Source organism: Talpa occidentalis, unplaced genomic scaffold, assembly GCF_014898055.3.
Source record: "Talpa occidentalis isolate TD23 unplaced genomic scaffold, MPIMG_talOcc4v2.1 talOcc4.7, whole genome shotgun sequence".
Lineage (NCBI taxonomy): Eukaryota > Metazoa > Chordata > Mammalia > Eulipotyphla > Talpidae > Talpa > Talpa occidentalis.
Window position 1 is genome coordinate 2,239,025 of NW_023605083.1, and position 25,953 is coordinate 2,264,977.

A 25,953-nucleotide genomic window follows, 5' to 3' on the forward strand; every position below is an offset into this window, starting at 1 on the left:
GGAACCGCTGTATCCTCCCGAGTCTGAAGGGAGGTCAGAGCACCGTGGGGACGGGTCTGGACAACTCAGGGTGGTAGTTAATTAAAAACACCTTAATTTCTTCTGGAGCAGAACAAATCAAAATTCTCTTGGCAAGTTATTAAAATGAGAACCTGAGACTGGCCCATGGAATCAATTATTAATGCTTCCGTGTGCCCAGCTGATGCCGCCTGCCGGGTGGAAGCTCTGTGATCACTCCATGTGGCAGGTGCAAAGTTCAGCGTCTGGCCTGCCTGGGCAGTGGCACGTGGGTGCTCCTGACCGTCCTGTATCATTGCCCACTAATGAGTCTGGTGCTGCCCAAACCTCCACCGAGGCACAGGTCGGCTGGACCCCAGGCCAGAGTGTGGGGAGCAGGGACCAAGGAAGAGGGGTTCCCTTCCCCGGGCGGATTCGCCAAGGCGAGGACCGTCTCCATCCCGTGAGAGCCGTCAGGGAAACTGGCGTCCTTGAACTTGCACGCGGCTCTTGTTGGACCACCAGCCGCTTTGAAGGAGCTGCCAGCACATCAGTGAAGGGAGCACCTGGCGCAGCTGAGGACAGAGCCCCAGATGCCCGACCGTGGCGCTCAGGACGCCCAAGACGAGAAAGGACGCTAAGGAGCCGACCCAAAACCCTGATGTGGAAGAGAGTCCCTGCAGGTGCAGCCGCCTGGCCAGGACGCCCTGCCCGGCCACCGCCGCGTCAGGTGTGGCTGCAGAGCCGGCGGGAGGGGCCTCCTGGTCCCGGTGCCATTTTGTAGACCCAGGCAGGTAGTTCAAGAGCCCCCTCAGAGCCCCTTTCTCAGCCTCTGGCTGGGCAGCAAGGCGGGGTGAGTGAGCCCCCAAACCCTCGTGGAGAGAGGTGTGCCCAGGGTGGGAGCCCCCTTCTCGGGCTGGCACTTTGCCTCTTGTGCGTGCCCTTCTCTCCTGCTCTGGGGACTGTGTCTCTGCCTGTCTCCGCGTTACTGGCTGATGCTGGCAGCGCCGTGCGCGCTTCAGAGACGCGGGGTCCCCCTCCGCGGCCGATGTCTCCCCGCCTCCACGCATCTCTGCCCCAGAGACCCCGGAGCGGCCGCTGCGCCCGGTCGCCTGTCACGAGCAGGCGGAGGCGCACCTGCCGCGCAGGTGGGTGTTGCGCCTCCCTCTGTCCCGGCCGCCCCGCGGTCGCCCACCTCGCAGGCCTCAGGGGCCACCCCGTGCCTGGACAGGGCGGGGCTGATGCCCCCTGCCCTTCCCGAGGGGGCAGCACTGCCCGTGCCCACCGCCGCTGCAGCCCCTTGTCCAGATCCCACTGCTCTTCCCGCCGCTCCGGATCGAGCAGGGCAGGGGAGCGAAGTGAAAGTAGGGGACAGTGAAAGCAAAGAACGAGCAAAGAGAAGGGAAAAGCGAAGCAAAAGCTGACATAAAACTGAAAGGAAAGTGAGAGCAGAGCAAAAGTGAACTTGAGGTTCTGCGGCTGCGCCCTTTCTGCCTTCAGGACCCTACAGTTCATGGATCCCCCAAATTCTAGAAAGAAATGGTGAGAGATCCTTGCCCTCTGGGCCTCAGTTTCCTCCTAGCACAGTGGGCTTTGGGGACTCACCGAGATGGGGCGGGGCGCTGAGGCCCCGGCCTGTGGGTGGTGGCCGCAGGAAGCGCCTCTGCCACTGGCCAGGCTTCGGGGTGCCGGCCCTGATGCTTTGAGGGCTCAAGTGGGTGGTGCAGGTCGAGTTGCCACTTACGAAAACTGTACTCGGATTTTTCCAAATTAGGAATTGTACTTGCTAGTAACCGACTCACTTGAGCCCTGAGAAGTTGGGGTGCGATGGTTGAAAGACTCTCCTGAGAGGCGTCTGTGCCCCGTGTGCCCTCAGAGGCGGAGCGCAGCCCGGGGCTGGACCCCCACCCCCCCCGCCTGGGAGTCCAGAGCCTGAGATTTGAGGCTGATCCCGGTTTTCCGTGTTTGCAGCTCGGTCCTCGGCGAGCAGACCTCATTGTCAGGCAGACAGCCCAGCTGTGGTCGCCGTGCAAACGGCAGCTTCCTGTCCGGGCGCAGCGCAGCGGCCGCTGCCTCCTGCCGCCCCCTCCCCTTCCCCCGCAGCTTCACGCTGCCCGCGGCGGCTCACATTACACAGTCACACGCACCCCACATCGCTCACCGTGCACGAGTCACAGGCTTCGTGCGCATCACACACCTCACACACTGCAGACCGCCTGGCTCATGCGTCCCCGGCACATTGTACACGTCACACATGGCACATGCTACTAAATCTGCTTTCCTCGCGGTGAAGGGGCTGCCAGCCTACGTGCCAGGGCCTCCCCTGCTAGGACAGCAGAAACCAGCTGTCTTAGCTCCGGCTCAGGCAGGCCTGGTCTGTCCTGGAGCCCACTGTGGTGAGCTGGAGGCCAAGCTTGGGGTCCAGCTACTGTCCCAGGAAGTAGTGTCGTGGGATCGCATTACTTCCGTTTGGGGGGCTGATTTGTTCCCGGCAGCCCTGTTGGAAGCTGGGCCACCTCTGCCCTGCAGCGCCCATCCCAACTGCGTGAATGAGAAGAATGGACCTCCACTGTCCCTGCAAGCCCTGGCGGGGTGGGGAGGCCCCTGGCTGGTGGTTCTGGGCCTCCGCCCGGCATCCTGCAAACATTCCACCACCCTGGGCTAGTGCATCAGAGGCCAGGCTTCCCGGTCAGCCCACGCGGCCCTCTGCTCACCGCCACGGGTGCTGCATGGGCAGCGGCTCACTGACACGGGGGCTGGGCAGCCAGTGTGCCCGGGGAGGGAGCAGAGGGGGAGAAGGCGCTGGACTCGTCCTGGTGGGCGAGGGGCGAGGGGAGGCCCTGGCACATGGGCTGGCAGCCCCTTCACCGCGAGGAAAGCAGATTTAGTACAAAGTGAGCATTTACAGTAGCCCTGGGCAATATTAAAGCAGGCGACGGTGTATATAATTGTATGTTTCGTTTTTTATCAAACGTTTGTCCAAGAAAGCTGTGTATTAGAGCTCCAATACCTGGGGGTTTTCTTGTGAATTTTAAATCATGCTCCTAGTTAAACCTCAAAAGGATCTGCGGATGGAAAGGTTTTTTGATTTCCTTTGAAGTGGTTGGAAGAAGTTGATTACTCTTGGCAGTCAAGCAGCCTTTTATGACACTGTTTATAAATAATTACTCATGAGCAGGGCTGGAGTTTCAAGGTGTTAGATTTGAAGAAACTGAAATTAATCACATAAGTGTGGGGAGAAATTAGGTGGGGAGAAAGGCCGCGCATGTTCCCCTTTTAAAGTCTTTTCCTCGATGCGTGCAGCTGGGGTGTCGCGTACGGAGCCCAGGGAGGGCGTCCCCTGCGGCCTCCCACACGAACGGTGGGCCTGGGGAGTGGGCTCCGGCCCAGGGCGCTGGGCCTGCTTCTCCCTTCTTGGGCTGCGGGCCCTGAGCCCCGTGGGTCTGGGTCTGGCCCGGGGTTCCCAGCAGTTTCAGCAGAGGCCTGTGGTTGAGCCTGGTGGGGGGACAGCCGGCCGGCGACAGGAGCCAGACCCGCGCCTCCCACCCCACCCAGCTGCGCCCTTACTCTGCCTCTGGCAAGCAGGTGCGCTCCCCGTGGTCTGAAAGCCCCCACTCTAGGCCCCCCTCTCCGCTTCTGTAATGCTGCCCTCCCCCACCTTTGTGGCACCCCAACTCCAGTCCCCCTCATTATTTCACCTGACCACGTATCCCCAAAGCCTCATTCCCAGACTTCCGCCGCCCTCCCTCCCCCAGCAGTTTCCTGCCTGCAGCGGCTTCTCCTGTCCAGGTGGGGGCACTGGCAGGCCTGGCCCAGTCATCCCAGGCAGGGACGGGGAGCAGAATGCCTGCCCTGGCCCCCACCCTAGCCACCGAAAGTGCCCTTCTCCTGGGTGGTCCTGAGCTCACAGGCCCAGGGAGGCCCAGACTCTGTTGGCAGCCTGGGGGCACTTCCATGGTGGCCCTGCGCAGCCTGGCCCTGGTGGCGGCTCTGGGGTCCACAGACGTGAGCAGCCAGTGTCTGGTGCCGGCGTGGCTCAGCTCCCACACCTCTTGGGGACCTTCATGGGGCCATCGTTCCTGATGAGGTGCCCCGGGCCTGCCTCCTACCTGTGCAGGACTTGGGCTACCCTGCTGTCCTTTGAGCAACCCCCTACTCTGCTCGGCCCTGCTGCTTGGGCCCTGCGGCTCACGTTTGAGAATGCCAGCAGGGAGAAAGGTGCCTTTGTGGGGGGCAAAGGCGGCCACGGGTGGGGGCAGAAGAGGAGGAGGCCGCTGGGGTGCTGCTGTGTGCGTGGCTGCTAGTGCTCCGGCTGCGGTCAAGGAGGGTAGGCTTGGCCGCCCCAGGGAGCGCGTCCTCTGTGGGGACAGCAGCACCCCGCTGAGCAGCAAGGAAAGCTCAGTAGCCTCAGCCAAAATCTCCCAGGAGGAGGCTAGCGGGGCTGAAGGGTGGACGCTGAGGGGGTTGAGGCAAGGAGAGCGCCAGGTGGAGCCTGGAAGGGCTGCCTCTGGTGGAATGAGCGGGAAGGGGGTCTGGATGGCCCCTCTGGGCCCAAGAAGACTTAAAGGGGCAGGAGACCTTGGGCCGAAGGTCTCGGGAGCCACGCTGGAGGCTGGCAGCACCCTGGGCTGATTCGGCTGGAGGCCAGGCTGGAGGGGGGCTCTTGGGGCACCCCGGGCAGCACCTTCCCACTCATGGCACCACCCATGGGAAAGCCAGTTACCTGCACTTCGCACGGGGTGGCTGGGATGAAGGGGGGGTGGGGCATGGGCCAGATTTGTGACGGTGTGGAAACACCAAGACAACGTCCTTCCAAAGCAGTTCATCCAGACCCTAAAATTCCAAGCAGCCGCAGAAAGCGGCCGCGGGCATCTGAGCCTTCAGGTTCGTGCTGTGAGCCGCCCTGGTGCCCCCCAGTCCCGTCTATGCCAGCTCCTCGCCAGCCCGTCCCCGGTGCCCTGGTCTTTCTCGCTCCCCTTGGCGGCATCTAGCCCCTGCAGATGAGGGGCTCAGTGAGTGTTGGTGGGGTGAATCGATAAGTTAGCTTGAACTTTGCTGACCATGAGGTTGCAAGCCACCCTCAGACCAGGGCTCCATCCCTGTGCACCCCTCCCTGGACTGCAGGAGTGGGCCCTGATGCAGACAGTGCAGGCCCAGCGGCTCAAAGTGCTCACCTGTCATCCCCTGTAGTCAGGGTCCCGGCTCCCCACCCTCAGGAAGGGGGTGATGGAACCCAGCTGGCATCCAGAGATTTGTCTGTCCAGACATTTCCTTCCTTCTGACAAGCAGGAGACTCTATGTAAGGTGCTGGTCTTTTCTTTCCAACCCCCTCTCAGTCGGCAGGTAGTGCTTTAGAATTCTGCTGGCCCAAGAACATTCCAGAGCCATGAGCATAACACCAGAGCCAGCAGCTGGTGTTTTCCATTTGCATAGAAATGTCCATATTTGAAAACAAAGACTTTTCATCGTGGGTTTTATAAATCTGGCCCATACACTCCAGGCTTTTCTCCATTATTTCCCTCTGTAAAATGATGGGGAATACAATTTGCTAAATAAAAAGGCATAAATTAAAAAAAAGAGCTTCGAAGGTCGATTTACATAAAATACAGCTTTATTTGAAAGCGCGTCCCCGAGACAAAGTCCCTGTTTAAAATGCTTTATGGTGTTTGAAACCCCAATTGTTTTTGATATTTATTAGTTTGGCAAACAAGTTACTGTGTCCATGTCCCCTCGGAGACAGAAAAATAAACCATATCAGTGATCGCTTACCTCTAAACACGGAGACCGTGCTCCGCGGAGAGCGCATCTCCGAGGCGGGGTTACAAACGACCGTGTCACTTACAGAAAATGAAATCGGGGGAGGGAGCAAATAAATACGCCCCGAGTACAGCAGACCTGGGGGGTGGATTTGTCATATCGAGCGGTGACATTCAAATCTTTTTATTCCGCAGTGCCGAGGATTGTAATATTAGGTCCACCCGCCTCCGGGAAAACAACTATAGTAAGTGCATCATATTACGCGGGTAATACTGTAATATCTCATTTACCCTGCAGAGCCCGATGAGCTGGGCCGCCGCGGGGCCCCAGCGCCACCGAGCTGTTCTCCTCTCCCTTCTGCTTCCTAACTTATTTTCTTATTACTAGAGGCAGGATGTGGTCATAGAAAACACCTAAAATACCTAGAAAATACAAAAAAAAAAAAACAACCCACCCCACTCCCAAAAAATACAACCACCCCACCACAACCCCAAATATAATCCCCAAGCTTCCGGGGGCAAGCTTTATTTTAGCACTTTGGGAGTGACTCCCCAGGCTTGGTGAGGACGTCCTTACACCATCCTTGTATACGTTGGCTATAGCCTTAGAAGTTGCTAGAAGTAGGCATGCTGGGCAAACAGGATACACATTTCAAAGACTTTGGGCGCTGAGTCTTCTGTGTTTTCTGATTCACGCCTGAAAGTTTAACCCTGAAATGTCTCCACCTACCAGGAAGGTCCAGAAGCTACAGGAGAGATACGTGCCCGACCAGATTTTATAGGAATTTCTCACTTTGGCTTTCCATTTGATTCTCTTTCTATTAAAGAAAACACAGTTTTAAAGGGGCAGGAACACCCCACCCACCACTGTCACCCTTTTCTGGTCTTCCTCCTTAGTGCTGCTGCTGTCTGGGGCCTGGGTACTTCGTTCTCGTTGCAATTTGATCATGAAGCTCCTATTTAAAGTGCCAGGCACTTGTTAGAATTTTAATCACCTGCCACGGACTCTTTCTTTCTGTCCTTTAATCATTCTGGTCCTTGAGCATCGGCGAGCACTGGCTAACCCTTCCTGCGGGGTCTCGTCGATGCTGGGAGCAGCTGCCACGGGCTGGGGTGAGGTGGCAGAGGCTTTCCCTGGTGGCCCAGCACCTTGCTGTAGTCTTCAAAGGAATCAAAGTGCTTGCTTCCTGCAGAAAATCACTTATATCTGCTCTGCTTTTGGCATTAGTATTGCTGTTCTGTTCATCCATGTTTCCATGTTTCCATGTGTCCATGCATGCATGCATGCATCCATCCATCCATCCAGAGTCTTTCTACTTTGTTCCCACCTGAATCTCTTTCACTCTTAGAAGCCAGGGCCCCAGGCCAGGCAGTCGGCAGCATTACCAGAGTGCTTTGGGAAAGCAGGTCGAGACTCCTCTCCAGCCCTTCCACCAAATCTCCTGGGGCAGGGCCCAGAAAACCAGTTGAAACTGCCCAATGGTGGCCCCCCAGGATCCAGGGTGGCCGACTTCACGGGGAAAGACAAGGCCCGGCACTGTGCTACAGGGCTCGGCGTCCGGGCTCCTGTGGGGGTGCCTCTGCAGCCACGGGGCGCTCCAGGCCTTTGCTGCCTGCTGGCTCTGGCTCTGCTCTGAGCGTGGGAGGAGGCTGCTGGGTGGGACCAGAAAGCACTTGCGACTCAGCGCTGACACCTTGCGCTGCGTCCCAACATGGCCAGGGACTCTGTCTCCCCCGCCCCCTGTGAGGTCAGCTGGTGTTTCGGCCACAGGCCTTTGCTGCATTCACTGTCCAGCCCCAACCCACGACAACTTGGGGCCCGGCAGCCGCTGGTTTCACAGTGAGAGAGGGGGCCATTTCCAGAGGGCACTAAAGGGGGATTGGCTGGAATCATCGCTGATGTTTCCCAGGCTGAGGACAGAGAGAATTAGGGTTTGCCCCTCTTGGGGGATCTTCAGGCCCTGCTGGGTCATTCTGATGAGTGTCAGCACAATTCGGCTATTGAGAACATCTTATTGCATGATTATTCCTTAAATTCTCTTGCCTTGTGGACTGTGGACAGCAGGATGCATGAACAGTGGCCAGAATATGTCAGGTAGCCCCACTGAGGTCCTGTTCCTGCTTTCCTGGCTAGGGGCCCCTCTGGAGTGGGCGGCTCAACCCCACAGGGCTTGACGAGGCTTGACAAGGCCCGTGAGGGCAGCTGTGCTCGGGGTATGGGCCCCGGGGGCCTCGCTGGCTGGGTGGAGGAGGGATGCCCACGGGCTGAGTTCTGAGGCCAGGGCACCTCCAGATTCGTCTCACTTGGTGGCCTTCTCTAGCCAGAGTCTTGTGTTCCTGGGGCAGCTCTGCCAGTAAGACTTGGGTAATTAAGCCTGGAACTTTCGTCTTTCCTCTCTCCAGGCCATGTGGCTTTGCAAACACCTGAGCAGCAATCTCATCACCATGGACAGCCTGGTAGCCAAGGAATTCCCTTTTCTGCCTGCAGCTGCCCAGGCATATTACCAGAAAAATAAGGTAGGCCTGGCTCGGGGCGGGAGTGGGCCCCAGGGGACCGAGCTCCCAAGGGCCCCTCCAGGGCAGGCTCAGCTTGTTCTCTCTTTCCTTTTGGATGAAGTGAGACGGTGCCGGGGAAACTGAGACCCGCGCAGGGGATGATGGGAGGAAGGAGATCCTTAAGTGGCCTGTGTCGGCCAGGAAGTGTTATAGAGCAACCCTGATATTAAACGGGTTCCTGGCTGTGGGTCCTCACCCGCGCGCTTTAAAGGGACTTATGAATACTCTACTACAGACACACGCAAAAGGGTTAATAAAAGGTTTATTTACAAGAGAAAAAGAAATAAGGAAAATATACAACTCAGGGAGAAAATAGGGAAATAAAGTCTTTAATGCGTCCTACCCGATCCGACGACCTGGAAACCCAAAGTCACTCTCAGAGCTGGCCGGACGCTGCGAGCTGGCGGAGAGCCAAAAATGGAGAGCCCCCCAAAACCCACGTGTCTGCCTTTTGTATCCACCTGGCTGCTTAACCCCACCCTCAGGTCCCAGCCACCTTCCCTTGGGTGGGGATGGGATGTGGAGTTCCCAGTGTCTTTGGCTTTGACCTGGGGTGGGGGTGGAGTCCACAAAGCCTGTATGGAATTTGCTTTGGGACATCCTTTTCCCCCTAACAGAAGGATGGCTGTTAGAGGGGGGAGGCGCGTGTGCAATGGAGCCAGGCTGGTCCTTGTGCTTGGGGTCAGTTGAGCGTGCTGGGTGCAGGCGGCGGGCTGCACCCCACGGATGAGGCACCTGAGCTGACGGGGTTTATAGGCAGGGGGACTGCCTCTGCATCTTGGGGGGCATTTCCCTGCAGCACCCCTGCCACCCCTCCACCCACCCACTCTGGCCCCCTCACCAGAGTGGGACAGCGGGGACAGCGGAACACTGACCGGAAGGGGAGCGGTGGCCAGGTCCTCTGGCCCCCTCCCAGGTGGCACCCTGGGAGCATTAGGTTGTTTCTAAAATCTCCCCGCCCTTCACTAGAGGGAACTGGAGGCCTGGTCATGTTCTGTCTTTAAATACAATGGGAACTTTGACATAGGTCTTTGGAGTCCCTGGGGGCCCCATAGTGCCTTGGCTGTTTGGCTCTCGCAGCGGGATTCCAGGACTACGTGGTTAGCCAGTTCTCAGCTTGCTTAATGCAGAGGCTTGCCGGCCCCAGGCTGTCTGGCAAGCACCTGCCGAGTCTGGCCGAGTCTGGCCGGTGTCAGAGTCTGTGGCTTTAGGAAGAAGTGCTTTTCTCGTTTTCTGCAGAAGTCCAGCTCTCCAAGGTGGGGAGGCCGGCGCGTTTCTAGGATAAAAACACGTTTATTAAATTTAGAAAAACTCAACAGCGAGGAGGGAATTTAAGGAAATTCCTCCTGGGTTTCATTTCACTAATTACCAGCATCTTTCAGGCCGCATCCGGGTGTCTTGGTGTCTTGTTGGGGGCCTTGGCTCGACAGCTCAGTGGCAGGAAGGTGAGAGGGGAGGCTACTGGGGCTGATCTGAGCGGAAAAGGTAGTGCAGGCTGAGTGGCCAGGGTGGCCTGGACCCGGGCTGCCCGCCGTGGCCCTCCGTACGGGTCTGCTGATGCAACCTTCCCTGCTCTTTTTGCCAATGCCAAGAGCTCCTCCAAACTCCTGGTTTTCTGCTGTCGACCTGGGCTCTCCCCTCCTGTGCAGAACTCTCTCCTGTTGCTGGGGTGCTTCAGCGTCTCCTAAAGGTTTCACAAACTTCCCGGTCACCAGCTGTGTGTGGAGACCCACAGACGGAGGCCTCTCGTGCCCTGGGCACTTCCGGCCAGCGGGGAGGAGGCCCCCAGCAGGAAGCCCTTCTCGGTCCCTGGGGGCTGCGGCTTCACTTTCTCCCCAGGGCTCTCTGAGCCCTGCCAAGTCCCAGGCGCTAGCTCTAGGCCGGGGAGAGGGAGGGGCTGCGGGATTTGGGGAGCCCTAGCCACAGGGGTGCTGAGCCAGGCGTCCCCGAGGGGCTCCACTGCGACGTGGGGTGGGGATGGCCCCAGGCTGCTGGGGGTCCACAGCCACAGGGAACGGACGGAACGTGCCTGTTGGTTCCTGTCCTTGTGAAGTCTGGCCGAGATCCTCAGAAGCCGCGAGAATAGCGCGAGGCCCCCTCCCAGGGCTTCCTGCAGCCTCGACTCCTGGCAAGCCAGCTTCATGGCCGCCCGCGCCGGTTATTTGCAAGCAAACCTGGACCGCGTGTGGTAGCCGTGACTCTCGGTCTGTGTCCCTGAGAGCCTGGACAGACGAGGAGCGGGCCCTGACCGGAGATGCTCTGAGACTGCAGCGGTGGCCTCGGCCCGGGAGATCCTTGGGACCTGCCAGGAAGCCCCGGGAGGGGGGCTGCCGTCTCTGTTGCCCTCCAGGGAGGCCACAGTGACCCCCAGTGACAACGGGCCCAGATGACCAGGACCTGATAGATACCTTCGTCTTCCCTAAATCCCCCACCCCGCTTTTAACTCAGTGACCAGCCAGAGAAAGCCCAGCGGGTTCGCCTCGCCCGTCACCCGGGTCACCCACCTCCAGTCCGCCCACTCGGAGCTCGCCGGCGCCACAGCCGCGACAGGGCGTCCGCCTCCCCTAGGCAGCCCTGCCCTGTGCCTTTGTGTCTCGGGCCGGTGCAGGCGTGGGGGCAGCGCCCAGCCGGAGCCAGGTCCTCGGCTCCCCCGGCGCAGCCTCTGCCCCGTTCGGGGGTCTTCGCCGCCTTCCGCCCTCCGGGGATAGGGCCTTTTCAGTTTTCACCACGCACGTGCACATCACCGGGAAGCAGACTTCCCGGCCACCGCTCCCCTTCCGGTCAGTGTTCCGCTGTCCCCGCGGAGGCAGCGTGTCTGGGCCCCGGCGCGCCCCGGGCCCCGTCCCTCCTCTCTGCTGAGTTAATGGGGTTTTCTCTTCTGTTGTGCTCTTGTCCCTCCTGCCTCCTCTGGTCCAGCCTGTTCCTCTGGTCCAGCCTGCTCCCCACCTGTCTCACCGAGCACTGCAAAAGGCTCCGGGAGGGGGGCCCTGGGGTGCCGTGGCGGGCAGGCATGAGTCAGCAGCTCTGAGAGGCCCAGACTGCCCGAGCCTCCCCCAGCCCAGGCCCCAGCTGGCCGCGTGGGAAATGGGGGGCAACACTGAGTCTTGGCTTCCAGCTGCCCAGCGGCCACGGGGAGGGGGCAGGTCCCTGGGCAGGACATTTCTCTGCGGTGGAGCTGGCCTGGCCGCTCTGGAGCAGCGCTGGTTCTGCTTTTCAGAGAACAGAAAAGCAGCCTTCTCTGGGTCTGACTGTGGAGCGGCCTGGTCCAGAGGCGCGCGGCCTGCAGCACGTTGGTGGCCCTGGGCCCCACCAGCATCTTTTGGGCTGAAGCCAGGGAGCAGGTTCCTGGCATCAGCATTTAAAAATGCCCCCCACGGAAATCTAACGCGGCCCCTGGGATCCACTCCCTCTTCTCATTGCAGTGACTACTCTGGCAGTGCCACTGCATTCGAGCAGAACAGCCTGTGTTTGTTGAATGAATAAGTGACCCAAGCTTTGAAGGCTTGGTCGGCCAGGCAGGGCCCAGGCTGAGTTCTCCCTGACTTCAGTTTTCCATCCTGATTCCAAATGGAAAATCAGTGTCCCCCGAGATGCCCGAGTGCCCCAGCTGTCAGTCGCGGCTGCCTCCGTTCCCCGGGCTGCGCAGCTCCCAGGCCTGGGGGTGCCACACAGCGCGCACCAGCAGTCGCTGCCCCACACATCTGCTCCGCCAGGGAAGCAGCCGCAACTTGGCAGAGTTGTTTCTACTGGACTCGGATCTGCTCTCTAAGTGAGCGCAAGTCCAGCGCCTCCACCCTGGAGGCCCTTTAGTGGGAAGGGGGAGGTCAAAATGCCGCACTCCCAAGCAGTGACACCCAAAGGGGACTGGGGACACCAGTGTCCTGAGGGCGGGGCCTGCAGGCCCATGTCCTCTTGCGAAGGGGCCTGGACTTGGAGAAGTTAATGGGCGGAGGGCAGAGGTGAGGACCTGCGCGCTTGGCTGCAGCCTTTGGGGAGGGGTATGCAGGCCCCGGGCTGGCCCGAGGGAGCAGGGCAGCCAGTTCTGGCTGTGGGCAAGTGCAGGCTGGGTGTGTGGCGTGGCCACCAAGAGGGGGCACCAGGGACCGCTCCTGCTGCTGGGCTTTCTCTGTGACCAGCAGGGACGTCACCCGGCTCCTCAGTTGGTCCTTGATTCTCCCCCGAAAGCCAGGCTTTGGGGGGTTGGGGTGGGAGAGCATCACTGAGCTCTGGAAGGAGGAGGCTTGATGCCTGCAAAGACAGTTTGGCAGGGCTTCTAGAAGTGGCTCCTTGGAAACCCCGCCGCTGACATGACACATCAAAGCTGGCACTGAGACAGCGCCAGGCAGGGAGCCGCGATGGGCGCTGGGAGGGGCCACACTCAAAGCCGCCAGCCCGTCCCCCGCCGTGCCAGCTGCTGGGGGTGCTGTGCCCCACCCGGGCCTGTCGCCTTTCAACCCGAGTTCTTTGATGGGCCGGCACCCCCCCTCTCCTGGTACCTGTTTGGTCGCTGCCTCCTGAAGGGGTTGTTGGGAAGGAGAAGAATCTTGGTGACCCCAGCTCAGGATGGAGAGCGATCTGCGCGGTGGGGGGAAGACAGGAAAGGACAGAGGGGCCGGGCAGCCTGGGAAGCTTCCTGGGACAGCTGGTGGGATCTGGCACCTGCTGTCCGGCCGCTCCCCCCATGGGCGGGCTCTTGGGGGCCGGAGTTCACTTAGCCTCTGGTCTCAGGTGCAGGCCTCAGACTCACAGCACAGCAGCATCCGTTCACATGTTAGAAATGCAGATTCCCAGCCCTGCCACCCTGGGGTGGAGCCAGACATCTGTGCCTTAATGAGCCCTCCTGGGACACATGTTCAGGTTGAAGCTGGCGGGGTGACAGGGGGGCAGGTACAGGATGCAGGGGTGGCTGGGGGGGTGTGAAACCAGGCTCTGGACGCTGCCAGCCCCTCTCGCCTCTTTCCTCCATGCAGCATTTATTCGCTCACTTTCTCTCCTGCCACGCTTGCTCTTGACTTTGACTGTCCCCCTTGTAGAAGCCATCGTGGCCCCATAACTTCCAAGTGGACACATTACAAGTCAGGTGCCCCACAGACGTGGCCCCTCCCTCCTCCTCTCACTGCACTCTGTCTTCCTCTTCCACCTCCACATCCCTGGAGAGCCCCGCTAGGGCTGAGAGGCCTGGCCTCTCTCCTTTTGTGCTGGCTTTAGTGCCTCTTGCCTGCAAAGTGGCTGCTGGGGCTCCAGCTCTAATATCCTCTCGGCTTCGGCTCCAGGGGAAAGCAGGGGTTTCTGCTCCTGATGGTTATTCCGATGTTGAAGAGTCTCTGCTCTGCCACAGAAATGCTGTACCGGGCACCCTCCTTCCCCCACCCCAGCCCCCAGGCAGTGGGCCTAGTGCTTGGGATTTCTTTCTTCTTCCCATGTTCTTTTATCAGCTGTGTGAGCGGGAGTTGGGGGAGTTTGGCCCCTGATTGTGCACTGCAAAGGGAGGTGACACAGACCAGGCTTTCGTGCACTCCCTGGGCAGAGCCCCCTCTAAGGAAGGAACGTGTGGGGTTATTGGGGGTACTCAGGGTCACAATTGCCACAGCACTGAGCCCCCACTGGGGCCAGGCAAGCGCCCACTTGTCACGTGCAGCATCTCATTTAATCTCCAGGACGGCTCTGGGGAGCTCGGTGTCCCCTTTCCATTCACAAGTGCAGAAACTGAGGCTCGGAGCGCTTGGTGGGCAGCCAGGGCCCAGATTATGAAGGCCACCCTGGTGGTCCACCAGGGGTCTCTAGGAGCCATTCTGTCCCCACCCAGCCCATCCTCCTGAATCAGGATCGCTCGCCCCCAGGCCTCAGCCGCCTCCTGTAAGCCAGTCCCGCTGAACGCCACGTCCCACATCCTGCACTGCACCCTCAGGCCCTCGTCCTGCCAGCCCCGGGGACGCTCAGGGGAAGGCGTCAGGCCCCAGCCTTGAGAATCCAGGGGAATCTGAACCCACAGTGCCCCTGCCACCCCAGCTCTGCTTGTGCCACTCCCTGGGGAGGGGCCTGCCCTCGCCACTAGGCCCCGCCAACATCTGCAAGGAGCAGGCAAAGGTGGACAGGCTGTAGAGCCGCGGCCGTGGTGGAGCCGGAGCTCGGGCTGTGCCTGGCTCCCGGGAGACTCAGCAGAAGCTGCTGTCACTGTCACTGCTTGCCGAGTGAATTAAGGAGAATGAAGTTTCATTGGCTCAGTGAGGGCTTCCTATGTCCTTGACCCCCGTTTTGGTGTTGGGGCAGAGGGGTGCTGGTCAGTATTTACCAACTGGCTGGTTGGGGGAGCCCTGATTTGTAGGCCTTGCCGATTGCTGTGGTACAAACACTCCTCCCATGATGGCCGATTTCAAGCTATAGTGAGACCCTGAGCGGAGCGGGAAGGCATGTGGACAAGCCTGTAAGACTAGTCCCCCCGCACACACTGTCTAGGGGTACAAAATGGGGTACAGATGGTGAATGGGCCACTGCAATGCTGTGCAGTTAGGGTAAGAACAGAATTTGCTATCGAGGATGATGGGAGCCCTCAACCCAGCCTGAGGAGCATCTGGGAGGGCTGCCTGTAGGCAATGGCACTTGGACCTGAGGCTCAGAGGGATCCTGGAGTCACTCAGGTGGGCGTGAGGGACAGCCACTGGCAGGGACATGGAGGCTGGTTCACCCTGCGGGGGTGGCAGTCGAGAGGTGGTTGTCAGGGAGTGAAGCTCAGGGGAAAGGGTGGCGGCAGTGGGACTGGCGGAAGGAGGCGGGTGTCTGGGTGGGACTGAGGCCGAGGAGCATTAGTCTGCGACTTGTGGGAACTTCCCGTCTGCACAGTCGGGTCCCCAGGCCTCAGCTGAGACCGCGTGCCTGCAGCTGAGGGGCCTCTGGGGCTCGAGCCAGCGGGCCTCACTCTGCACCGTCTCCCCTTCAGCAAGTGCCCAACCTGCTGCTGATCAGGATGATCCGGAGACGCCTGGCACAAGAGGACTGTGTCCAGCGGGTAAGACCCTCCTGGGGCTCCCGGGACCTGGGTTGGGGGCCCCTCCGGGAGCAGGGGGCCAGGGGTCTGCAGAGAAGGGTGAAACAGACAAGCCGCCAGTGGCTAAAGGTCAGTGTGTGGACTTGAGGTCACCTTGCCTGGGGGAGGCATAAGGGAGAATCGGGCATGTCCATCGGGGCTCCTCGGGGAGAGTGATGGCAGTAGAATCTCAGGGGGCAGGGAGGGAGCTGGACACCCTGGATGGGGTCGGAGTGTGGGGGAAAAATTTAGGGGCACCCACGGATCTCCTGCCAGTGCCTCTTTGGCCAGACCCAGGGAAGCCAGAGGATAGCGTGTCGGTGGAGCAGTGCATGGAGGTCAGCCCCGGCGCCCGGAGGGGTAGAGGAGGGGGGGCCTGGAGGACTGAAGGGGTCACAGGCACAGCCACTGTGGCCTGCACACGGGCGGGTGGGCCCTCCGGGGGCCTTACCGGCTCTGCTCAGCCCTCAGGCGCCCTCTTGCTGCACCATCCCGCGTCTCAGATGAGGAAACAGGATCGCTGGGTGGTTGCAAATGTCTTCCCCGAGTCCAGCTCACGCCCAGCCACCTTCCACAGAGCAGATGTCTCCAGTTTTAGTGAAGTCCCATTTGTCAACAATTTGGCTTTTTTTGAGTATTCCATTGTAATTATTTTGTGGGGTTTTTTTTAGATTTGTTTTATTTATGCATGCAAGAACTGGTTTGTAGGCCGGATGTGCGGGGTGGTGGGGTGAGAGGATTCACCAGAGACAGAGCGGGGAACAGAACAGGCAGGTTGACCAAAGTACACTGCTGAGGGGCGCAGCGGGCGAGTCAGGAGAGGTCTGCTGCGCCGTGTGGGTAGCTCCCTGGTGGGGGATCGAACTCATGCTGCAGTGGCCGCGGACAGCTTCAGAGTGCCGGACAGCTTCAGCTTTGTGGTTTTTGCTCTGTCTCTACATCTCTTTGTGTGGGTTTTAATTTTTTGGCCGGCCTAATAGTTACAACATATAGACTTAACTTTTCCTTCTGTTCAGAATCAGTCTTGCCCCCTCGCCGTCAGACGGCCCCACCCTCCCCGCGCTTGTCTGGGGTTTTACGCCTGTGTATGTGGCACAGCCCATCAGGCAGTGCCGTAATTTTGGCTTCCAACCGTCAAGCATATTTCAGAGAACCCCAGAGGAGACGCCTGTTCTCCTTACCCGGCCGTGGCCCGCTTCCGCCGCTCTCCTGGCATTCCCAGCGTCCGGGTGCCCTTCTCTCGGGAAAGCTTCTTGCAGCCCGTCTTGCAGGCCGGGCCAGCTGGCAAGGAGTCTCTTACTCGCCCTCGTCTTTGTTTTCCTGCTTTCCTGAAGGACATCGTTTCTGGGCTCAGAATCCTAGCCGGACAGCCTCTTGTTTCAGCACGTCACAAACGTCCCGCTAACATCGGGCCTCTGGCTTCTGACAGAAAATCCGGTCACTCAACCGCTTCTAAGCAAAGCGTCGGTTTCACCTGCTACTCTGAACCTTGTTTTTCATTTTCAGCAGTTTAATGGTGCTCTGCCTGGGCGTGATCTCCTGGGTTTACGCTTTTGGGGGTTTGCTGGGCTCCTTAAATTTATAATCTTCTGTTTTTCTCCAAACTTGGGGCGTTTTCAGCCATTATGTCTTCGAACGATTTTTTGCACCTCTCATTCTCTCCTGAGTAGCCCCCAGCACGGGTGTTGGACTCTGTGATGGTCCCACAGTCCCTGGAGCTGTACCCCCTCCCTTTTTTCTCTTTGTTGATAAGATCTGATAACTTGCGTCCGACTGTCTTCCAGTTCTTTGCCTCGGCGCAGCGTCTGCTTGGGGAAGGAGCCTCTCGTGGCCAAAGCGAGGCAGGGCGTGAGGGGGATGGGGAAGGAGCAAAGGGGGCCCAGGGAAGCCTCTGGAGGTGGGGGTAGGGGGCTCGGCTCGGCAGCGGGAACCCCCACACCCGTATGCTTCCCCAACCAGCCGTCACCTTCTGAAGAGTTTCCCCCTCTTTCATCTGGGAGATGCTGACGGAACCATTTGCCCTGGAATGAAGGGAGGGGAGAGCATGGAAGCGACTGGAAACTGCCAGCACTTTCTCTACAAAACGCTCTCCGCCTTAATCCATAATTGATGGAGAGTTTGCCAAGTTGAATTAAACTCTTGCGTTGCGGAGCACCAGGGTGGACACCTCGGCGCAGCCGCCTCCTCTGCGCCCTGTGGAGGTGAGCCGGCCGCTCCCCTGCGGCTCGTCCCACCCGGCCCAGTGCCAGCGCGAGGTCTGGCCGCCTCGGCGGAGGCCCCCAGCACCTTGGGGCCAACTCGGCCTGGCACACCCTGTGCCCTAAGCTCCTGGAGTGGGGCTGTGGGTACAGCGCTCTGAGGCACCACACCCCTGGGACCCGAGGCGAGCTTCAGCCCCCCTCCCAGGGAGCAGCGCTGGCGAGGGGCCCCAGGGCGTGGGGCTGTGGCTGTCACTGGTGATGGTGACGGCGGGCTGGGCATTTGGGGCCGAGTGCCCACCTGTGAGCTCACCCGTGAGCTCATCTCATCTTAACGGAGCCCAGCGGAGGAGGCCGCGACCCCCGTCTGAGGGGTGCAGAATCAGAGGCTTGCAGAGGTTGTGTATTTTGCTCAGGGGTCACGGACAGTCCCAGAACTGAGATGCGGACACGGAGTCCCGCTTGGCCCACTGCCTTCTGATCCCGCGAGGCACACGTGTGCCCCCTCCCCCGCGGGCTTCACTTCCTGGGGCCTCCACTTTCCCACCTGTGAAGCGAGGGGCTCCGCATGAGCATCAAAGCCCCTCCAGCCTCACCTTCCACTCTGATGGTGGCCAAGCCACTGCTGCCCGCAGAGCAAAGACATCTCTCCTTTAATTTGTTTTAAAATCTCTTCTGAGTTTCAAGGGGCAACCGGGCACCTTTTCATCTCTTCCCGCGGAGACAGGATTTCGGCAGGAAGAGGAGAGGTGCCTTAATTATGTGCTTTGGTTGTTCAGGAACAAAACAAACTCTCATCCCGAATAAACAGGCTTTCTTGCTTTTAAGGGAGAAAAATGACACATATGCATATTCATTTATATGGTAATTATGATTATTTAGCTGCACAGGGACTGGAGTTGGTGATTCAGAGCACAGGAAGGATGCAGGGAGCGTGTTCAGGGAAAAATAATGCAAGCGCAGCCCATCAGGATTCTGTAGTTAATGTTGGGGGGTTTTCTCTCCTTTCTCTCTCTCTTTTTTTTTTTTGGTCTAATGCAGTCTCTTTGAAGAATTCCTTTGAAGTGACCAGCAAAGGTGCTGGGGGAAGAGAAATTAGCACTCAGTGTGAGAGCAGGTGGGCTCTGCCTGCTGGGGGCCTCCGGGCCTCTGTGGGGGACAGACAAGTTCTTGGGGTCCCGGGGCCCACTCATGCAGACCTCAGCTCTTGGGCTAAGGGGGTGCCTAAGAAATAAGGTGACAAGCTTGGGGCATCTGGGGGGAGGCGCTATACCAAAGCCATCCACCCTGTCCCAGTGCATCTCCCCCAGCTAGCTGGGCTTCTTCCTAGTCCTTGCTCCCTGTTGCTCCCCACCTGCCCCCAAGAGGCATCGTGTGAGAAGATGGATGCATTTATTTCTTGGCGGCATTTCTTCAGATGGGTCAACTTCAAAAGCCCTCCTCACGCCCATCCTCCAGCCAATGGTCCCCAGCCTGGCGGTGCCTGATGGGAGAACCTCCTTCTGAAGATTCCATGGAGGCAGTTTGTCTTTAGAAACAAATGTATCGCGTCCCCCATGCCGCTCCCTGCTGGGCCGCTGCCCCCTGCAGCCTCCCCCTGACTGCCCGCCTCCCTCATGGCCTTTCACACCCCACTCAACGCCATCAAGCCAGGACCCCTGCGGTTGTCAGGCCGAAAGAGTGGTTCAGGGCGCGTGTCCCCACCCGGCGCGTGAGCCTCAGCAGATGTCCCTCCGTCAGAACCAGCCAGTGGCCTTCCCAATCTGGGGGATGGATCGGTGGGCACCAGAGCAAGGCCCTTGCAGTCAGCAGCCATGCCCCGCCCCCACCCCGCTACCCCTTCCTGCCTCCCCCCACCCCCCCACCCCCCCCCCCCCCCCCCCCCCGCCCTGTGGCCTTGCATTGGCCTAGAACCCGCTGGAGGAGGCTGGAGGAGCACCGTGAGCCTCTGGGCCCTGAGGGCCGCTGCGGCCAGCAGGGAGCCGGTGCCAGGAGGGAATTCATGCAGCAGCTGGAGGGAGCTGGGAAGTGACTCTTCCTCAGTTGAACCTGCAGATGGGAACGCGGCCCAGCAGGCAGCAGCCTGGCTGGGGACCCCAGGAGACGGCCAACACGTGTTATTTTCGCGGCAGGGGAGTGCGCGGCACAGCGCTGGAGAGCTGGTGCGCTCTGGCCCTTCTCACTGGCGGCTGCGCCCCTGCCGCCGCCCCCCGGGCTGGACAGCATCTCCTCACGCCTCCAGCTCAGGGCTGAGTCATTGCCCTGACCCCCAGCCCAGCCCGGAGGAGGCTTGGCATCCCCGGCACATCCACAGCTGTGATGGGGTGTGCAGGCTCCGTGAGGGCGGGTCCCCAGCATCTCACGTTCCCCGGGCACAGACGCCCAGCCCGGGAGGTGTCCGGGAGTGAGCGAAGGACTCGGCGGACCCCCCATCCCTCCATCCTGCGGCCTGAGGTCTTCTCCGCTCTGTTGCCACGGAGGGAAGGGGTCTGCAGTCCCAGAGGGCTGCGTGGTCAGGTCCCAGTGTCCTGCGGAAGGTCTCGGTTGTGACCCAGGCTTGGCTTCGCGTGAATTGTGGGGATCCGTTCAGGGACTTTCCCCGTCACACCTTAAAGCTGCTTCCCTCCTGGAGCTTTCGAGGGTCGTTTGGCCCCGGCCACCGCAGCCTGACCAGGGAGGGCGGCGGCCACCGCAGCGCTGGGCTCAGGGCTTCGGCAGCCGGTTCCTTCCGGCTTCCCTCACCGCCCTGTGCCAGGCCCCCTGAGTCCGCCCTTGTCACGCTGGTCCTTGGCTGTTAAGGGACCCTCCCCCAGGGGTTGATTTTAAAATCTCACATGAAAGCAGACCCCAGTCCCTGTGCTTGGTGGATGAATTCCAATTTGTCTAATCAATATATTTTTTAAATGTTCTCTTTAGAAATCATCTCGCCCAAAACGTTGTATGAAAGGGCGACCCAAGGCCCAGACGAGAAAGGGGCTTAGCTGAGGTCAGAGGCCCCGTGGCCCAGGAGAGCGGGGCCTTGTGCCGCCGCCCCGCGGGGTTCTTGGTGCCTACTGCCGGATGACTGGGCAGGCCCCGCGCCCCACCGTGGGCAAAGCCCCTGCCAAAGGCCTTTTTGTGTCTCCAGAACCAGCCTGAGCTGGCAGGCCCTGGGCAGGAGGATATCTGGCTAAGAGCAGAGGTGCGGCCGCGCGTGGCTCCTCCTCCAGTGCTGTGGGGCAGGGAGAGGCTTGTACCCCATGGCGACGGCACATCCAGCCACAGACCATGGCGTTTGACCACCCTGGGAAGGCGGAGGCCTCCCGCGTCAGGAACGGGATGGATGGGCTCTGCAGATGGGGTGTCCACCCCCTACGCCCTTCCCCGCGCCCCGGGCATGGACAGAGGCCCAGGAGGAAGGTAGGGCCGCTCCGGCCTGGGTGTGGCTCTTGGGCAGTGCCCACACAGTGCAGGGTCAAAGGCCGCGGCCCTCGGGTCCTCCCTGAGGAAACGAGACTTGTGAGCCAGGTGCCCCAGGTCCCGCCCCGGGAGGCCGCTTTGCCCAGGAGGAAGATCGGGAGAAAACAAGCACACCCGGTGTCTCCCCACGTCCAGGCCCTCGGGACGGCCGGGCGAGTCCCGAGCCCCACAGGGTGCGTGGCGGGAGGCGCCTTCTCTCCGACGTCAGCCCGAGGGAAAAATCAGTGAGACTTCAGCCCCCTGGGAGCCGGCCCCGGGTCCAGCCACTCGCGCCGTTTTTCTTTCTTCCATTCTGCGAGCTCCCCCGGGCAGTCACTCCAGTTCAGGCACCTCTGCCGGCCCCTCGGAGGGGCTGGGTGCTGAGCGGAGCCTCTGGGGCTGGGCCGGACCCCACTTGCCCGATGCTCGCCTGGTGGCCTGTGCCCGCGCCCTGGTCAGCTCTGTTCCATGTAGCGGCATCTTCTTCCTGCCGCCGCAGCCCTGGCGACGGGCGCCCTCCGCGGTGCCCCAGTGGAAGCCCACCGGCGCCTGGCTTACTGAGCTCTCAGCACTGCTGTGCCCCAGCAGCTGGTCACCAGGTCTCCTGGTGCCTCCACCAGAGGCAAAGGAGGGAGAGCAGAAGGCGTGGCCAGTGATGCCAACAGGCCTCTACTTCGGTGAGTTCAGAAAAAAAGGCCCTGGGCCCAGAGCTCACGAAGCTGCCGTCTCGTTACTGTAAAGATCGGGGAGAGTCAAGAGGGATCCCCTGAGCCCACATGCGGCGGGAGAGCGGGCCGGGCCGTGAGGATGTAGGGGCACAGCTCAGGCTGCCGAGGCCCACGGGGCAGCTCCGCCACCAGTTCGCAGGCCTGTCTGCCCCCTGAGATTTTTCACCAGCTAATTCTGGGGGCCCTTGTGCTGTCCTAGGCCCTGGGGTGACAACCAGAGCAAAGGAAAGAGGCAAGTGCCTGTTTTGGGGCTCCAGGGGGGTGGTGAGTACTGCAAGCTCCTGTTTTCCAGAAAAGGAGGCTGCAGTGTAGGAAACCAATGGCTGTTCCCAAGAACAGGTCAGCGTGACCCCAAAAGAAAAACAGACCTTCAGGAATTCCTTCAAAATTGGAAGGCCTGCTGCACACGCTCCCCCTCCTGGAGCTGGGGAGTGGGCTCAGCACACAAGGCGAGACCTCGCAGCCCCGCGGGGACACCCAGTGGGCGGCCTGTGGGTGCAGGGCCAGGCCGCAGCCAGCCTGGGTGCTGCCTCCATCCCGCTGGGCCCCCTGGAGATGTGTCCTTTCACCAGGAGGAGGAGGAAGCAGTGGGCGCTTGACTCTGGGACCAAAGTTTAAAATTTACCTGGCGGGCTCCTGGCATCTCTCCCGCTCTCTTTGGCCGCGGATTTACGCTTCCCTGCCCGTAATGTGAGCTGGTATTTTATAGCGGAAACGCTCCAGGGCGCGGAGCCCGCTCTGGTCTGCAGAATCTCCAGCTGTTTTATTTCTCCTCATGGCGTCATTGGGCGGCGTTAATCACCCGGCTTTCATCCCTGACAGGAGGAACACGGGCTTCTCCTGCCGTTGTTTTGACACTCGTGGGTTTATAGATGTCACCGCGTCCTCTGAGGAGTGTGGTTTTACTGATCAACAGCTCTGCCGAGGCCCGGGGCTGTGTGTTCCTCTAATACTGGGGCTGTTAGGATTGCAGGGCATCGGCGGGGAGCTGTGAACTCCGCTCAGAAAACTTATGACAGGCGTCAGGCCAGGTCGGGCTGGGGACTGCGCGGCCCCTTGGCAGCCCAGTGACACCCTGGCAGCTCCCTCTTGTGTGGGCGTTTCTGCACTGGCGGGGTAGGCGGTGGTTGGCCCCCGTCTGTGTGCCAAGCAGCCTCAGCCCAGGCACCCTGAGGGTGTCGGATGCACCGGGTGCATCCCTGGCCCCTGTGGCTGCAGTGGGGACTGCAAAATGGGTGCCCGGACGCGAGACAGGTTAGATGTTTGCGCGCCTTGAGCATATGTGGGCAGAAACATCCCTCCAGGAGCTGTGAAGCAGGAAGGGGTTTGGACTGGAGACCGCAGTCAGGGCACCCTGGGCAGTGGGGCCGGGTCCAGAGGCCGGAGCTGGGGACACCCCCAGGGAAGGGCAGAGGAAGAGGCCAGGGCTCCAAGCCCCGCCTGCAGGCCTAGAGTGGGTTTGGGCAGTTAGTGTTACGTGTGCAAACACATGATGCCGGAGGCTGAGCCACACGTGGCGCCCGTGGTCTATGCAGTGGCTCTTCATCCTGAGCCCTCACACGCAGGCCTGGCCATGCCATCCCTCAGCTCGGGACATGGTTTCCCGGCTGCTAAGTGAGGCCAGGCTCCCCATCTGATCCAGCATCGCCTGCCAAGAGGACCTGGGCGTGGAAGCTGAGGTGGCTGAGCCACGCACGCCAACACCATACCCAAACGAGGCAACGAGCGCACCACCACCCGTGATGTTTTCTGTCCAAAGACCCCTGGGGGCGGGCGATGGTCCTGGAGGCCTCCAGAGATCCTGCGCAGATTCCTAGGCCCTGCGCTCTCGGCTGTGCTTGGGCGCTTATGGTCCCTGCTCGGAAGACACCTTGCAGGCGGTAGGGGATGCCCGATGCCCTCGACGCCTTCTCGGTGTGCGCTTCACACGAAGCTCTGCGTCCTGGAGAAGAGCCTCCTGGAAGCAGCCGGGGAGCCCCGCACTTCACTTTCTCAGAGTTGTGGCTGCCGGGAAAGACCCGCAGCCACAGTGTTTGCACATCATGTGTTTGCATCATGTGTCTGCTCCCCGGTGTGTGGCTGTGTGCTCGCCCCAGTCCTGGCGTGACCTCCCGGCAGAGGGGAATAGCGCCCCCAGGGTCCCCAGACCCGAAGAACAAGAACGTGGTCGTTGGAAGTCACACCTGGGCTGCCGACCCCTGAGCTGCTGTCACCCCATAAAGGGCTCAGGCTTCTGAGGAGCTGGGTCTGCACCCCAGGCTCGAGGCTTCCGCAGGCCCTGCACCCGTGATCTGGGTAGATTTTCTATATCTCTGTCAACCAGGACCTCCGGCCCCACATCGGAACCGGAACCAGATGTGGACCAGAAGTCAGTTGTCTCTACATCACGGTGCCTCCCATCTGGGGAGGGCAGTGTGTCTTCAAACTCTCCTTCCTCCGAGGAGCGGCTTCAGGGGAGACATTGGGTGCGGATTTGACTTTAGAATATTCTTTTTTAGCCATTTGCGAACCAATAAAAAGGCCTCTGAATTCTTCCGCCTGTGCTTTGCTAAATGCCAGCCCTTCTGCAGGCCCAGGAGACAGGCGGCCCTATGTGTCGCTGGCCAGCCGGGGCGGGACTCAGAGATGTCCCCTCTGTGCCTGTGTGTGGCGGGCACCCAGGAGCAGCGGGCACTGTGGGGTCAGGTCCTGGTGGGAGCCCACCCTGCCCCACCCGTGCATGTCCCCGTCCATGCATGGAGTCAGCGGTGCTGCCCCCACCAGTGCGTGTCCCCGTGTCCGGAGCCAGCGGTGCTGCTTATGTTCGAGATTAAGCAGAAATACAGATCCTTGCTTGCTAGCTTGGAGGACTCCAGGGCGGGGGCGACACTATCTTGGGGGGTCTGGTGTGGGGGCATCGCCAGCTTTGGGGGTCCGGTGTGGGAGTATCCCCAGCTTTGAGGGGGCTGGTGTGGGGGCGTGAGCAGCCTGGGGGGGTCTGCTATGGGGGCGTCACCAGCTTTGAGGGCAGGCTCTCAGTGTCTGGTCATGGAGCAGCGCCAACTTTTTGACATGTCCCCAAACTCTCTCCAACCCCCGTCAGAACACTCGTCTCACGAGCGCTGTCTCTTAGGACGCGTTTCCTTTCTGGCTCCTTTTATTCTCTTTCACATATTGGGAAACCACATTATATTATTTTAGGAAAAGAAGGCTTGGCCGGGGGCCTGTGGCACACCCAGTGCTGCTCCCCTGGCTCAGGCATGAGTGGTTTCCTCACGCGGGGGCCGGGCCTTGAGCTGCAGCTGCCTCCTGACCGGCGAGGCAGGGCCTCCAGCGCAGCCTCCCGCATCTGCACTTGGAGCTGGTTGGGGGCGTCCTGGGGGATCCCAGCCAGCCCCGCTGTGATCGTTGGAGGAGAGGGGAGGAGACGGGGCAACGCATCACAAAGGCAGAGGGCCCAGAGGGCGCGATTCCGACGTGTGAAGGCGCTAATCCCGCTTTAATAGCAGTCAGGAGGGCGGCTGAGCGGCCGGGCTCTGGCCGCGCCCTGCGGGCCGCGCGCGGGCTCCCAGGCGGGTTGGCTGCTTCTCTCCTTTTTTTCATCTGTGACATCTGCTCGGCGCTTGTCCCTCCTGTGATACCATACCCCTCGCAGCTGTGCAGACCTCCAGCACTGCGCTGGTGCTCGGGGTGCCCTGAGCATACGGCCTTTTTGATGTGTGATAAAACAGAACCCAGCCGCGGGGGTACGGCGCGCGGAGGCACCAGAATATCAATTAACCTGCTCAAACAAAGCCGCAGCCGAGCGCAGCAGACGCGCTCGGAAGTGGCAGCTCGATGGATATGTATTCTAATTAGGGCGGACTGCCGCCTCTGCACCAGCCACGCCGGGGCGGCAGGCCCGAGGATGCAGGGCGCGTCCCCAAGGCCCGGCGGCCCCTCTCGGCAGCAACGGGTGCTGTTCACCCAGTTACGACTTCCTGCTCTGCCAGAGTTTGTGACCATGAACTGGTTCTCAGCCCAAATTGCTGCCGCCCCTGCAAGGTGCAGTCCCTTCCGCAGCTGGGGGCTGGCACAGAATGGCTGTAAAAGACAGTCTTTCCCAAGCGCCAGCCGGCCGCTCAGGACCGCCGCGCCCTGGCAGAGCCCTGCGGGAGCCGGTGGTCACTGTGCCGGCCTCGCCTTGTGGGCCGCAGGGGAAGGGAAGCAAGGCGCCACTGGAGAGCTGGGGAGCCGGGGGCCTGGAATCCACTCAGACCCTTCCCTCTTCTTTTTCT

The 25,953-nt window shown here is 60.5% G+C and overlaps 1 protein-coding gene across 2 annotated transcripts in view; it reads left to right on the forward strand.

Annotated features, from left to right (window-relative positions):
* Nucleotides 1–25,953, forward strand: part of AK8 (adenylate kinase 8) — a 79,461-nt gene that overhangs the window by 2,373 nt on the left and 51,135 nt on the right. For both annotated transcript variants that reach the window (XM_037492939.2, XM_054689223.1), the window contains 3 exons: nucleotides 5,949–5,998; nucleotides 8,157–8,270; nucleotides 15,247–15,315. In XM_037492939.2, coding sequence (XP_037348836.1) covers nucleotides 5,949–5,998; nucleotides 8,157–8,270; nucleotides 15,247–15,315 — 233 coding nt within the window. The remainder of the gene's footprint in view (nucleotides 1–5,948; nucleotides 5,999–8,156; nucleotides 8,271–15,246; nucleotides 15,316–25,953) is intronic.